This window comes from Pteropus alecto, unplaced genomic scaffold (assembly GCF_000325575.1).
Source record: "Pteropus alecto unplaced genomic scaffold, ASM32557v1 scaffold67, whole genome shotgun sequence".
NCBI classification, from domain to species: Eukaryota; Metazoa; Chordata; class Mammalia; order Chiroptera; family Pteropodidae; genus Pteropus; species Pteropus alecto.
The window spans coordinates 4,326,915-4,341,678 of record NW_006441061.1 but is presented as its reverse complement, the minus strand read 5'-3'; the positions used below and the strand labels follow the sequence as shown (position 1 = coordinate 4,341,678).

At 43.4% G+C, this 14,764-nt stretch overlaps 1 protein-coding gene and 1 non-coding gene across 3 annotated transcripts in view; one reads left to right on the top strand and one right to left on the bottom strand.

The window, feature by feature from the left end:
* SPTAN1 (spectrin alpha, non-erythrocytic 1) overlaps positions 1–5,306 on the bottom strand; it is a 48,181-nt gene extending 42,875 nt beyond the window's left edge. For both annotated transcript variants that reach the window (XM_006918023.3, XM_006918024.3), the window contains exons 1-3: positions 5,067–5,306; positions 3,818–3,943; positions 65–287 (exon numbers count right to left, since the gene is read on the bottom strand). In XM_006918023.3, the coding sequence (XP_006918085.1) occupies positions 65–287; positions 3,818–3,943; positions 5,067–5,303 (586 nt within the window). In that variant the 5' untranslated portion in view covers positions 5,304–5,306. The remainder of the gene's footprint in view (positions 1–64; positions 288–3,817; positions 3,944–5,066) is intronic.
* Positions 5,307–7,448: 2,142 nt separating this feature from the next.
* Positions 7,449–7,567, top strand: LOC112484834. The gene has a single exon (XR_003048243.1). It is a non-coding gene; the product is annotated as a 5S ribosomal RNA (ribosomal RNA).
* The last annotated feature ends 7,197 nt before the right edge of the window (positions 7,568–14,764 follow it).

The window sequence follows — 14,764 nt, the reverse complement described above, 5'->3', positions numbered from 1 at the left end:
CAGATGAGAATAGACCAGAGGGGAGCTGGGGACACAGCAGTCCCGCAGCTGCTCCCCCTAACACCGGCTCTCGAATGCAGATCGGGGGAGCCGACCTCCATCCTTTCTGGAAGGTGACCTAGCAAACCTTCCTTCTCAAAACGCACCTTGTCATTGATCCAGTCCATCACATCCTCACATTCTCGTAAGTACTGCACTAGCTTCTGGGCCTGCAGTAGTTTGATTCCTTTCTCCCGCATTTTCTCCAAAAGTAATTCCCATTGGCGGTGCAGCTCCATCAAACGAGTCTGGAGGTGAAAATTCAATCCCGTGTATTACAACCATTTCTATGAGATCTGGCTCTTCCAGAGAGTCCCGATAAGTCAGAAACCTTGCGGATCTCTGAACAAGTCTTGAAAAAAGATAATCCCTAAACTGAGAGGAAATAGGAAATTTAATTGAGAACAGAAGAAAGCATTCATTTCATGGTGGTTTGGTAGGTCTGAGAGTATGAAATAATTGACCATTCATGGGTAAATTTATTCTACTTTACTTCAAGGGAATTATTAAATATGATTAATTATCAATTGTTGATTTAATATTATTTGTAAGTATTTCCTTTTATTAGTTACTATCATTCAATTATTAAAGTGGGATTCTTAGACTATTGGAGCAGGAAAGATGAGGTATTAATGCCAGCAAATATTACTGAAGGATAATTCGGAATTCATGGAGGTAAAGGGGAAAAAAACAAAACAAGTAATCCCACAGACATCATAAAGGTCAAGAAATATTACAAGGCACTAGTAAATGGGACAATCTTAGCACAAAAGTAGAAAATACAGGGTCCCAAAACGTAATCAGCTATCAAAAAGGATTCTTGACAGAAAAGGTTTTGAAGTTTCTGTGAAAAGACAGTTATGGTACAATAGCTCCCAGGTCAGGTCATTTCAAACTTCACCCAAGTGGCAGCCACAGGCCCAAACATATTCACGTTCCAGCATCTTTGGGTTCTCACGGCACAGTCCTGTCAGGACTTGTCAACGACTGGGGGGAATTGACCATCAATTCAAGCTTAAGTGATGAGTTCTCGTATTCTGACCCAATCTCAAGGCGCTGATTGTGCCTGCCCAAGATACTGGGCCGTAGAACACTGCCAGACACAAGTAAAACGAACAGGAAAGGTTTACACGCTCACAGAAGTCTAGGATCCACCCATGGTTGAGATGTCGCTCCCAGCAAAATGGAAACTTGAAAGGCATGGGATAATCAGCATGGGTGGATTCTCTCAGAAACAAGCTGGATGTTTCATGTGAAAGGAGAGAGCGGGGAGAGAAAAAAAAACGCTCACACGATTCACTTCCAGTACTACAATCACTTCCGCCACTGATGGTTACAGCTGGAACCCACCACTGGGGAGGGAGAGGCATTCCAAGGCAAGGGGGAAAAGGCAACCCACAGCAACTCAACACTCCACCTACTCGGATGTGGGACCCGATGTGGGTGGCGGTGACTATGGGGCGCCACGCTGTCCGGTACGGCGTGAAAGTCTAAACCAGTGACAGACAGGTTATCCAGGACGCACAGTCTCTGCACGCCACCCCCCTCCTCTGCGTTAACACTGCCTGTCAAACTATGTTACTGAGTTATGGGGCCAGATAAATTACCAAGCCAGGATCGCCATGGAACTGTGAGCATCAAAGTGATGAAATGAGAGTCCTTCGTTCAAATAAAAAGGCCACAGAAGGCGAAGGAAAACCTCATCCTCCAGTCAGCTGTCAGTCTCTCGCAAACTTCATTTTCACGGCCCCATAAAGAACCAGAGCCAGGCCTGTCCCCGCACTTTCCCATTCCCGGTGTGTCTCATCTGGTAAATACTGCGAGTGAGCGTCGGGATTCACAGGTTTACTACTGTTTGAGCGCATGAGTGGCCAGGGAGGCTGGGCCGCTTAAAAAACACTCCGAGAGCTCACAGGGCGGAGGAGAAAGTCTGGTTCTGACTCAGGTGGACTTCTCAAGAGGGGCGTGAGCAAGCGGCCGGAGCTTCCAGAGAAGCGGCTGATAGAGGCTGTTTTCCCAGAGTGAATGGGGCTGCTCTGTAGTATTACAGCCGGGTGACAGATGGGGAGCCAGAGAAACAGATCAGGGGGAGTTACAAAGGAAAGTCAACAGAAATTAAATATAGGCTGGAAAAATAAGGCAAATACTTGTGACAAGAGAAAAAGAGTGGATCGAAATTCCAGTTCTGTCACCTATCAGCTGTGAGAATTTGAGCGAGTTACTCAAACTTCTCTGAGCTTCAGTTTCAACCCTGTATCTGGGGATACTGGATGCCTTGCAAGCTTATTGTGCAGATTGCAGATAACACATGTCAAATTCCCAGCACAGTGTTCGCACATAAACAGCTGCTAATAGCTACCCCACAAAGAGTAGCTAACAGTACTTTCAAACGTCGCTTTAATAAGATCTCTTAGCGAGAAGAGGGTACTTCCTAATAGACCTGAATGAAGTGATCTTTGGGTCTACCCCTTTATCGGATTAATTACGAAAGCCAAACACTTGATCTATTTCTCATGTTCTTCTGTCGCCTGGTTATACTACTGTAGAGCAGCCCCATTCCCTCTGGGAAAACAACTCTATCAAGAAAATAATAAGGTGTGCTGATTTCATTTCCTATAAGCTGTATCCAAAATAATAGGAAAATGGCAGATAAATATTCGTATTTAATTGCAGAGACACATACTGCAGTACCCTGATAGGTTAGATGTTAATTAAATATTAAGTTATGTGACATTTTATTTCCTATTTATAATCATTAGTAATAGTTAATTATTAATAATAAGCTTAAGACTAATCGCAAGTCTTTGATATGAGACTGCAGAGTATATCAGAGCAAGAGAGACAAGTATTTATTAGTTACTATCATTAAATTATTAAAGTGGGATTAATAAACCCCTAGACCTGGGGGAATGAGACCTCTACAGTGGGCGTCAGGGACAGTTCCAGCCGGGGCTGAAGACCACGGCTTTCATCTAAATCTTCAGGATTGCCCTGAAAGGTAAAGGACTAAAAAGGCTGGTTCCTCATTGGAACGTGACTTCGGGTGACAGAAAACAAAAACATGAAGATCGCTGGGAAGTAAATCAAACTAAGTGTGCATACCTCATCCTTTTAAAGAGGCTTATTAAACAGAAGAAAGATGAATTATTGCCCCAACTCCAATGAACTGGCACCAAACGAGGCAGACCAAAGAGTCTGAGGACTCCTGCTTCAAAGTTGGTCATTTCATTAACCAACAGGTGCCACAAATCATTCCTCACAGGGGACCTTTAACTGGCTTGCCGACTAGGCCTCAGTAAGTCCCTCTTAGGGCAAGCCACCAAGATCTGGAGAGCAAGCTTTTCAGCAGAGACCCTTCTCTATAGTGTCTGTGGCTAACCCTATTTATCTCTGTGTCCTAATCCCTAAAGTCATCAGTTTCACTAATATGCTCGCCCATCTCATTACCATCTGTGAATTAAACGCTGACAGTTTAATTTACCGTGAACTTTAGTATAAGTGCTGCTGAAGCGAGCACTGCAAACTTTTTAAAAATACAGTCACATTCTAAATTGTTCTACGAAAAGAACATTAATTTCCTATATATTAACTCTTGTTTATATTCATACTGAAACATATTACAAAGGCAGGATTTGGGCAACTCCTTTAGGAGACCTCATAAATTCTTTTAAAAAGCTAGAGAAGTCTTTTTCAGAACCCAGATTTATATGTAAGCATTAATCCACATTCCTCCACCAACCGGGTAGATCCACCCACACCAGGCCCTACTCTTACTCACCCTTATGGTTTCAGATGCAAAATGCCCTTCTGAGATCATCAGGTTTCCGGTTTCATCCAGCTTAACAATGGCTCCTGAGTTGGCCTGCACTTCAGCCTCAAAGGCTTGATGCTTCTGAAGCTTGCCCTGTTGGTGGACCACAAAGTGAGTCACAGATGCAACCACCAAACCCTCACCATTCTGTCCCCTTGGCCCCCATTATTCCTCTCTCCCCTACTGAATCTCACTCCCTCTAACTATATCACTCAGCATCCCACCCATCCCACCTGTTTAATCATTCCGATTACTCTGACTCATCTATACCGGCCCTCTGAAAGCTTGGCCACTGCGGACCACCAACTTTGCAGACAGCAAGATGCTACAAAATAGCTTAATGCTGTCGTCTACCAGGAAATCAGCTTTTACGTGGACATCCAATCCTTTCTAGAAAAATAGTACCATATAATAGTTTTCTTAGCACTTAGTGTTTACCCTTGAATAATTCACCCACATTCACTCACGATATAATATTTTTGGCTTGCTTTGGAAGCCACACTCTGATCTGATACATTCCATTCCTTGGTACTTCTTTTTAATCAAGTACTGAGCTGCAAAGGGGCCCGCCAGGCAGGGCTGGTACCTAAAGCAGAGTTCGCCGTTTTCTTAAATGACTTTGACACATGTAGTGAAAAGACCCACGGGCCCAACTACTGCTCCATTTGCTAAAAAGTCTTTCACCAAAAATCAATGAGAAGAAAGGCTCTGTCTTGTTTTAAAAAAATAGCTTTACTGAGGTATAATTTACACCATAAAATTAACTTGTCTTACGTACAATTCAATGCTTTTTAAAGGCTTTGTGTTTGGTAAGATTTACTAATGAGTCACTAAAAGAGCCTCCTAACGATGAATTTTCACCAGCAATTACACTGTGAGCACATTTTTCTCAAAAAAATGCAATTGCAAGAGATTAACCCAGACCTTCCCTGAAAATGTGCTGAAGGCTCTCCAACGGCTGTGACACAGTGGTTTGAGAACCATCAGCTTAAAGCATCCAGAAAAATTAAAACCTGCAAGATTCCACATGTCTTCACTAATACACACACTAAGGATTTTTCAGAATAGTGAGCCGGTCGGTTCTTATGTCTTATCTACATTCCTCTTGCTGCCCAATCACTCAAAGTCATAGTTAAATGACTTTATTTGTATAATTTTGAACAAAAACATCTGAGCCCTTGATTCTGGCACGAAGTCCCAGGGAGATCACAGGCACCTGCAAGTTGGTTGGGTCTTTGTAATTCTCATCAGAGGCGATCTGAAGTTTCTCCTGAATCCATTTCTCCAGCTCCTCAGCATCTCTTTGGAAAAACTGGAATCGATAAGAATCTTCAAGCTTCTGGCGCCTAAGGGTTGAGAGCTCCTTGAAGCGGTGGTATCTGTCTAGGACCTGCTGCCGCCTCTCCTGGATGTCCTCTGCTGTTTCCAGCACTTTGACCCCACTTGGGTCCATTTTCTGGAAAGACAGAATGCCCTGGGGTCAGCACAAGACACCGAAATTGATTTAATGGAATTAGCCTCTCTGAAGGAAAGGAAGAAGAGAATTATCAGACAGCCCTAGTAGACAAATGAACTAAGAAGGTAGCCCCTTCTCAAGATCTAATGAAGCCTGGACCCTATTCCTTTTTGAAAAATGGCTATCCACGTCCTGCAACACCTGCCTATATGGGTCTCTCAGAGGATGCCTATCTAACCTGGCATTAAAATCAGGTGAAAGATGTGAATAAGAGAACTATGGTTTATACCGTGACTTCTACATGAGCTTTAAGAATTCAAAGGTAACGCCGACATTGGTACATTAAAAGTTCTTTCATCTGATCTGTGCATTTCATTATGTGGAGATTAGAGAGAATCTACTCTTACTTAAATCAGCTTTTCTATTTTTCTAGAGCTTAGCCTGTTATTCAATGAAGTAAAGGGAATGATTATGAAATAACTGAGTCCTTAACGTCAGTAACCAACAGAATTTTCCTAGACAAAGTAGTTGATTTCTCAGTTATCCCCAAATGTCAATCCTACAAGTCGTCTTCGGGCTACCAGAAAGCCTGGACAATGAAGAGGCTTAGTCTCATCTGAATGCGCACAATTAAAAGAAAATCACAGTGTATCTTAAAAAAAATAAATAAATAACACCTCCCGGTTATTTGGGAATGCGAGGAGACTACACAAGCCCAGCATCAATTTCAAGTTCACCACAAATGCAGGCTAATTGGGTAGATGGTTACTTCCCCCATAACAGTCAATCTGCTCCAACTTTAAAACCTCAGATTTCTGGAGAGTTTCAACAAATTTTTATGTCAAGAAGAAAGCCTGACCTATTTATAAGAAAAACCCAGAGTATGTTACCTGCTCTTATAGGGAATAAGCCATTTTATCCTCTAACCAAGGAAGGACCACAGAAGGAAACAGGAACAGACTAATGAGAAGGAGCTTCTAAATTTGTCTGTAACACAGGACTATGCATGAGCCACCTTCCCTCTCTATGGCTCAATTACCTAGAATGACTAAAAATGTCAGGTGAATATGAGATGGCCTCGGGACCCTACTAAATTTAAAATTACATTCTACAGAGGTTCTGAGATTTGGTAAAAATGCAGACCAGGAAAGCTAATGGTGTCTGGGCCTGGCCCAGCTACTGAGAAAGGGTAAACTGGCTAAGGATTAGGCGTGAAGCTGGTCAAAGTGGCCCCGCCCTCACATCCAGCGAGGAGCTAAACACCGCTGGCCAGGTGGGCGTTTCCAGCTCTTCAGGGATTAAAGCAGATCCAAGGGGTGGTCCGCACCTGATCACCTTGGAGGACCACCTTCTATGAACAGACTAACTTCCTAGGAAAGAGACACGAGGGGCTTTGACCCGCATCATCATTCTTTCCAAATTATTCTCCATTTATTAACTGTTTATTTTGTTGTACGTTTTTCTCCCACAGAGTCCGATTTATTTATTTAACTATAAAAAGAAACATATTCTTTGCCACGTCAGGCCCATGCTTTAACACCCCTGATGGCTCCCATCTGAGAGAAGAAAGAATCCCCCTTTTGGGAGGCCTGTGATCCACCCAGCACGCTTGACAGGTATCATCTCTCATCCATGCCCTGTGACCTCTTGATGTACAGAAATATTCTTGCTCCTCTCAAACACACGATTCTCTTTAAAGACTCCAAGCCATCTGCACAGGCTTCCTTTGCTTAGAATATTCCATTTCTTCTGTGCCTGGATAACTCCTACTTGTATCTCCATACCCAGCTGAAATGCTTAAGCTGCAGGATCCTGCTCCTTGCTGAGCTGTATTCAATGTTCCTTCCTTCCCTCCTCAGATTTAATCCCGCTTTTCCACAGTTACAAAACGCTTGTATATAGTTCCCACTGTATATCAGACCCAGCGATCTAATCTTTGCACCCCGATTTCTAGCACACAGAGGTCATTAAGAACTGTTTGCTGAATGCACAGCGTGTGCAGCCCTGAATTCATTTGTGAAGGGCGGGGAGAGAGCTCAACAGTCTAATCAGGTTTCATTTTCCATGTGGTCAAACTGGAATTCTATTCAGGTAAAAGCTAGATTTGTGACAAGAAATGCAAATGAAAAATGCACTGACCATGTCTATGGCCATGCCACCCTGAACAAGCCCGATCCCGTCTGATCTCAGAAGCTAAGCAGGGTCGGGCCTGGTTAGTACTTGGATGGGAGACCACCTAGGAAGACCAGGTGCTGTAGGTGTAAAAAATTAAAAAATAAGGGATTGTAAGCTGACGAGGTCCTTGTGATCTGCAAGGTTAACTAAGGGTTATCTTGTCTAAAAAAAAAAAAAAAAATGCACTGACAGAAGCGACACAACTAGGTGTCACCCTCGGGAACAGGTCTGGATCACTCATCTTGGGCTGACCAAGGGCAGTACGCTAAAAAGTTAGCTGCTCTTTTCTCTTTGGGGCGAGACCTCAGGGAAATCAAGCTCAGGAAGCCACCCTTCTGGATCATCAATAGACAGCTATGTCTGAAAAAAAAAAAAAATTTCTATTTATGAAACAGGCTTCATGAGAGTCCTTAAAAATCAAAAACTGGGGGTAACCTTGAAACACGAAGTGTCTGCTCAGAGCGGAGTGTCTGTAGGTCTGTAGTAACACCGAGTTCTGGTCTAGGCTGCTCCCGGGACAGCAAGCACAGCCTCTGCTGGAGAAGGCTGACTTCCCACGCGGCTCACTCCCATCACCAGCCACAGTTACCACAACGGAAACCGACCGCCCTCCTCCTCCTCCTGCACGGCCTGCTCCGCCTGCCTCTCCCTTCGAACTCCCTCACCGAGGCCACGTTACTGACGCTGGGCAGGGTCCACTTCCCAGCTCGAAAAGCTCCTCCTGGTAAGAAATGTCCTCCTCTCCCTCTCTTAACGCCACCACTTAATACCAGACGAACCCCTCCAAGTCTAAACTACCTCATCTCTCTGGGAAGTCCTGAGTCAGAAGTCCTCGCTGTGTGTGTGCGCCCCTTCGAGCACTGTCCCATTCTGCCGTGTCATTAGTGTTTTCTCCCTGCTGTTTTTATCCGTTCTTTAGGGAATTCAGAGACCCGAGTGACTTTTATAAAAGAGAACTTATCTTACTCTTATTCTCTGACCACAGAACTCAGCACATATTAGAGTCAATTACATTCTAAACTTGGAAATACGGAAACTGCTGTCGCTTCACTGTTAAGTAGTCAGGGGACACAAGGTCACCTACGAGAGCTTAGGGTGACCTGCGATGCTCCGGCTCTCAGAATGGCATGCTAGGACCAGTGATTTCAACATGACTGGAGCTGACATACTCTTTACCGAAGGCTGTTTGGTTATTTATTAATTCCTTTCGTTACCTCTTATCTTTTCAACCCCCACTTTGGAGGAAAAAGGGGGAGGAGGAGGGTATATTAATCATTAAAAAGTCTAAATTAATTTTTTTGAAAAGATTGGGTCTTACTAAGTTAGTAAACAATTATGGTTAAAAATAATTTCTATACTTTTGTTCTCGTCCCACAGGAAACAGTTAAGATGGAAAAACAGCAGTTGTGTCTAGTTTGCTTACAGCATTTTCCCGTAGAGAAGTTTTCCAAAGGAGGTAGAGTGTGTATTAAACTAACTACACGGCACCTGGGATCCTTTAGATTAATGACGATGGTGTTTGTCCTGCCTCCTCACGTCACAGGATTCACTTCATTTCTAAAACCGTTAGCTGCTACAGAGATTTCTAAGATAACACAGCCCTTCATGATGAAAAAAAGAATCCCGACACAACGCTGCAGAGGTTACACCTGAGCAAGTCCCCTTGCTTGGGTCCAGCTTGCTGACTCGGCCCCACCGATCCAGGGAGACTGTCCAGCCAGGCCCTGCTGAAATTAACCAACCTAAAAGGCCCTCTTTGTCACCCCAGTGAAGTAGAACGAGTCAATTCTATACCAAGTGCTTTGGTCAGGCAATAATGGACTTTTCTTTCCTGCAGTAGGTCAGCTGACGTCAGGAGGTGGGAGTTCTGCCAAGCCACAACTAGCTGTCTCCGGGGAGCCGGGCATCTGAAAGTCATCAATGCTCTCCCACTGCCGTGGCATTCTGATTTTCAATGGCGTGATCACAGGAGCCTAAGATCCTAGGTTAAGAAACTTCTCCTATCCTTAACCTGATAGGAGCTGTCTCTAGTTCATCTATACAAGTTCTAGTTTCTTTTTGCTCACAAAAGGGCTATTTTCACAGACTATAATAAACACAGGAAAAATTCTCTAATCACCAGGAACTACAGCCATCCAAAGTTGCTCTAACCTCTCACCCAAAACTGTGAGAGAGTGAGTGGAATTCCTTGGCTTCCGCCTGTGTGCACCATGTCCCCTCCAAGACTAGGGCAGAGGCTGCGAGAACTCCGCCCCTGCCCTCAAATATGCAGCTGACTGATAAGGCGGGACTCCACAGAGAATGTTCCAGGCCATTCCCAGCCTTAATGGGATTAACGCCTTTGGAGGGCTAGAAAGGAAGACTTTGGAAAAGAGCCATTAAAAAACAATCTCCAACCACACCAGCCTATCTATCTGGTTCACTAACTGCCTAAAAACCGCACGGGACTGCTACCAACTGACTGCTTATCTCAAAGCAACTGATCAGCTCTGATTTTGCCAGTCAAATCTATGTACACGGAGAAGGAAGGAGGGGGAATGAAGTGCTGAATAAATTCTCTGTATGTTTAAGGACAGCTCTTCATTTAATATAACGAGAAAAGGGTCATGTTTTTGCAAATCTCGTTAGGGAAGACTGAAGATGCAGGCTGGTTACGAACGCTGCAATGCAGCAGGCAAAACGCCGGCTGCATCAATTCAGCAAGTCATGTGAACTGATCTCAGGGGATGAAACAGGAATTACAACCGTGTCCTCTATTGTCATAAATGAAAAGAACTGGTCAGCGTTCTTACAATACTGCTAGATCTCTGGGAAGAAAGAGCAGGGTCTAAAGATATGAATCTTGGCTAAAAAGTTCTAGTTTAATCCAAAGATATAACATGCCTGAGAATGACTCCTCATATCCAAAACAAATTCATACGCATTAGTCAACAAAAAATGGAGGCCTTCTAAACAAGCTAGTCATTAACATCTCTGTCTTCTTGATGAATGCCAAGAGATAGCTGTTGGAGGCAGTCCTTGGTACTTAGGAGATTTTTAAATGCGTTAACTTAAGCTACAGAAGCTATGGGCCCCAGTGTGCCAGAGGAAAGAAGCATCTGTCTTTGAGGACAGGAGAGGCAGTGGGTGGGACCGACGCTGCGTTAAGCGACAGAAAAGACTGCAGAAACGAACATTTTCAAACCAAAGGCCAAATGCTTTGGACTCTGCAAACTTGGCGCCTGCAGTGAGTGCCTGAGGACGCTCTCACTCCGATCTGGGAGAGCGGAAGAATTCAGTTTCTCTGTGGAACCTCAGAAGAGAATAAAATTGTAGTGAAGATGAAAGGAGTCAGTATTGAAAACAAAGCATGGGAACCGCCGACATTTCAACTGGCTGAATGTGCCGGATGTCACAGGCATTTGGGATACTATGAAATGAATTCCGATTGTAGGCAAGACGCTGTATGTATTGTTTTGCAAGGAAAGGGATTTTAGGGACTAACAGGATGAAGAGATCATTTGGCTCCATGGAAAAATTCACGAACTTCACCCAAAGCAAAAGGTCACGGAAACCATTCGACAGCTCTGTTTTTGTTGTTTCGTCAGAACCCGAAGGTGCAGAACCGGGAACACCTTTTTTCCATGGCTTAGAAAACCAGACTATTATCAAATTTTACATTTCCAAAGCAAGAGAACTGTACATCCCTAGATGCGGATGGGCTCCCCCAGAACGAACCACCAAAGAATTGGTTAGCACCCACAAAAATGTTATACCAACTGATTCTCAGATCAAATGAATTAACTCAAAAGCAGCTCAGCTGCAGATTCTAGTGGCAGTTCTGCTGGTAAGCAGAGGTCGAAATTGCATAAATTAAGAGTTTTAACCATGGAAAAAATTTTTTTTTTGCTGAAACCACATTCCAATTGGGATGGTGGATCTGCCTGTCAGCATTCAAAGGGATGAATTCGTTTCAGCTTGTTAGCCGGGTTCTGCAGAGGTGAGCAGGCACAGCTTTAAGAAAGCAAAAGCCTCATACTGCATTGCATCAAAACCCAGAACGCAGAGCAACATTGCAAAACTTATTTCTGCATGCCCCCCAAATACTGTCTTTGCTGCTACTTACCTGTTCATTCAGATGAGAGATAGGTATTTAAATGCAAAACATCATTATTGAGAGTCTAAACAGGAGAAAGTTATAGTGTGGCCCATTTTCATAAACCTCATTTAAGTAATTAACCAGTCCGATTTATACAAGAGCTTGCCTTGGATTTATCACCCATAATCACAAGAAAGTTGCACAGTTTATATTTCTCCTTATGGAATAGCAAGACATTAATTTTAAGCATTTTTTTTTTTGAAGAAGGTACAATTGAGCAAACACTCAAAAATTGTACATAAATAAAACGTATATAGTCAACTTTTCTAAAAACTAAAGAATGAAATGCAAGCTCCATTTCATTACAAGGATTGTGGCAGAAAAAAATAAGTCAATGGGAACAGGAAACAAACCCGAGTTTACAACATTTGTCAAATTTAAAAGTACTATTTTTACTACATATTTTCAGATTTTTTCCCAAATATCTAACATAATCTGTTCAGTCCCTTGGTTCTCAAGAACCAAGTAAGTAATCATCAAAAATAAAATAAAATAAAAATAACCCAGCAAACATGCAAACACCAGTAGGGAGATAAGAAATAATATATTCATGCCTTAAAGAGAGGAAGTTAAAAAAACAAGAGGCTTTGGAAATTTCAGAATAAATTTTCTAAGACTTCTGTTCACGTAACAGCAAAAAAAGCAAACCCTAACAGAAACCTTAACAAAAAGGTCATGCAGGCAGGGTTCTCCCTCTCTTTGGATCATTCGACTTTTGACACAAAGGTGTCTTCACTGCAAACCAGGCAAAAACTAAAAAAAGCAACGCATTTTCTGCATGCTGGTCAAATACCTGGACTCTGCGCTTACGAAACGATGACAACATGATGGAAGAATGTGCAGTCTAAAGAGGGAGGGGAGAGCAAGATAACAAGCTTCTGAGGGCAAACGGAACCAAACAGCTTCAGAAGGAAGAAAACAGATCCTTAAAAATATAGGAATATCAGTAAAAATCAAATTTCACGTATTTTCCCAGTACCTTCTAAATCCCACCAGGGATTTAAAAAGTGGAAAGAGAACCGAGGTTGTCTGGTTTTAGCGGTTCCTATCTAGGTGTGCTGTTGTGGCCAAGTCATACCCCCTTTTGGGGCTTTCCCCCCACTTTTCAAATAAAGTAATAATACCGGATGTACTTTTTAACACTAAACGTTCCAATGAATTGAGATTTCAAAGACTAGATGATTCCTAAATCCCCTTCTGTTCAGTAATTAAATAGTATAATTTCATGAAATCATCAGAAAGAACTCAAGCTACAAAGATCTGACCTGGGCCTAGTTTACTAGTCCACTTCCTCTACAAAATACTATTTCCTGTCTAAAACCGCTACGAGAAGAATATGCAAAAAAAAGTGGAAGGGAGGTACAGGCGCAGCTGCTCCAGTCCCCATGCGGTCCTCCTGCATTCCTGGAGTCAGCATTTGCCACTAGGGTGTTGCATTCTTCTACCGACGCCCACCACAGCTGATGGACCACACAGATGACCAGCTGCAGCAGCCCCAGCTGCATAACTAGTGGAGTCGTGGAAGAGCCCACGGAGGACTGGTCAGGAGGCCAGCCCTGTGCCCACTGTCGTTAATGCAGGTTCAGCAATGACAGCACTGTGGACTATTCCTGACAACCACTTTTCAGGATCCGCAGTGGGCCCCTCCCTTTGAGATGAAGGCAGATAAGGACGAGGAGAGAAAACTCTAACCGAGGGAACCAAAAGATAGGCTTAAAAAATAGCTCTCTCCACCTAAACCTGTTCATCAGATCGCTTGACCAGCTCATATCAGAGCCTGTGACAGATCGGATTTCTCCAATTATTAGATTACTACAAAACACTCTGTCCTAGACCAAAAGCTATCAGAGAATGTTACTGAGCTGATGGTTAATGCTGAGAACTGCTTCACACCTGTCCAGCACAGAGCAAATCCTCCTTTCAAGTCTCTGTGCCTCTCCATCTAGGTCCCTGGGTAACAGCTAACACACTTTGAGGGTCCCTTTGAGTAATTATTGGCCCAGTTACTAAAAAAGGCTTATTGTTAATTTCCTGCACAGAGGCCCTTACTGCAGCACATTTTTTTCCCCTGCAGCACATTCTTTAAACTTTGACTTCAATTTGACCTTTCAAAATCTAAGACATTAGCTGTAACAAAAGGGAGAATAAATGACTACACTGCAGAGTTGGAAACCTCTCTCAATGGCTTCATACAGCTGAGTGTTCCCACTGCTATTCTTAAGATTTTGTTTCCTGGCTGCAATACACCCCCACTCTTCCATCTTTGATACATTCTGTTTTAGTAAAGTCCAATTGCTATGACGACGCAATTTCTCAACGTATTATGAAAATATTTCATATGGTCTCTCTTCTATTCTTCCCTGACAGCCACGATGGTAAGTTTTTCTAAAACACCGTGATGAAGACAGAACAAAGGGCCTACAGAATTGGGGACCTATTATATAAAGGAGATGTGATAAGGTGTTGCAGCAGTTCACGCATCATCTCAACCCAGCTTTCTGGTCTATTCGGGCTTTTAATTTAAAATATATTCAACCCTTAACCTTAACAAGCCCTGTATTTAAAATAAATTTTATCGCAGTACAGCAAAGAGACTTTTAAAAGCAATTTTCTTTGGGAAGCATCTAATCAAATTCATTGGGACGGCTTTCAAACAAAAGGCTGCTCTATCATTCAACACCGGCATGGCTGTGGAATTTATGACAAATAATATACTGTCCTCGACTCGAAAGACCCAGTCGCAGGGCAAAAATAAAAAGAATTCTAAGCTATTAAGTTATTTGATTCGGGTCTTACACAAAGCAAGAGCCACAGCTACCTGTTATTTAAAAGCAAATCCCTGGACTAGGAAAGATGGCCAGCCTCGGAGCTTTCCGCGTTCAGAGAAAAAGGCCACGAATCGCTGAAATTAACATGGAAGAGCCCTTTACCCTAAGCTCTCGGCTCTTCCTCCTCCAAGGGGTGGGCCGGTGCTGCTCGTAGGGATTTGGGAAAAGGAGCAGCAGAAGTCGCTCCCCACCGAGCGAAGGGACTGGGGGCAATCGGGGGAGCGCTCTGCAGGGAGGGGGGGATGGTGAAAATCCTGACCAGGGAGCCCCCGCCCCACCTGCCGCAGCCTAATGGGGCAGGGCGGGCCCGGCGGCCT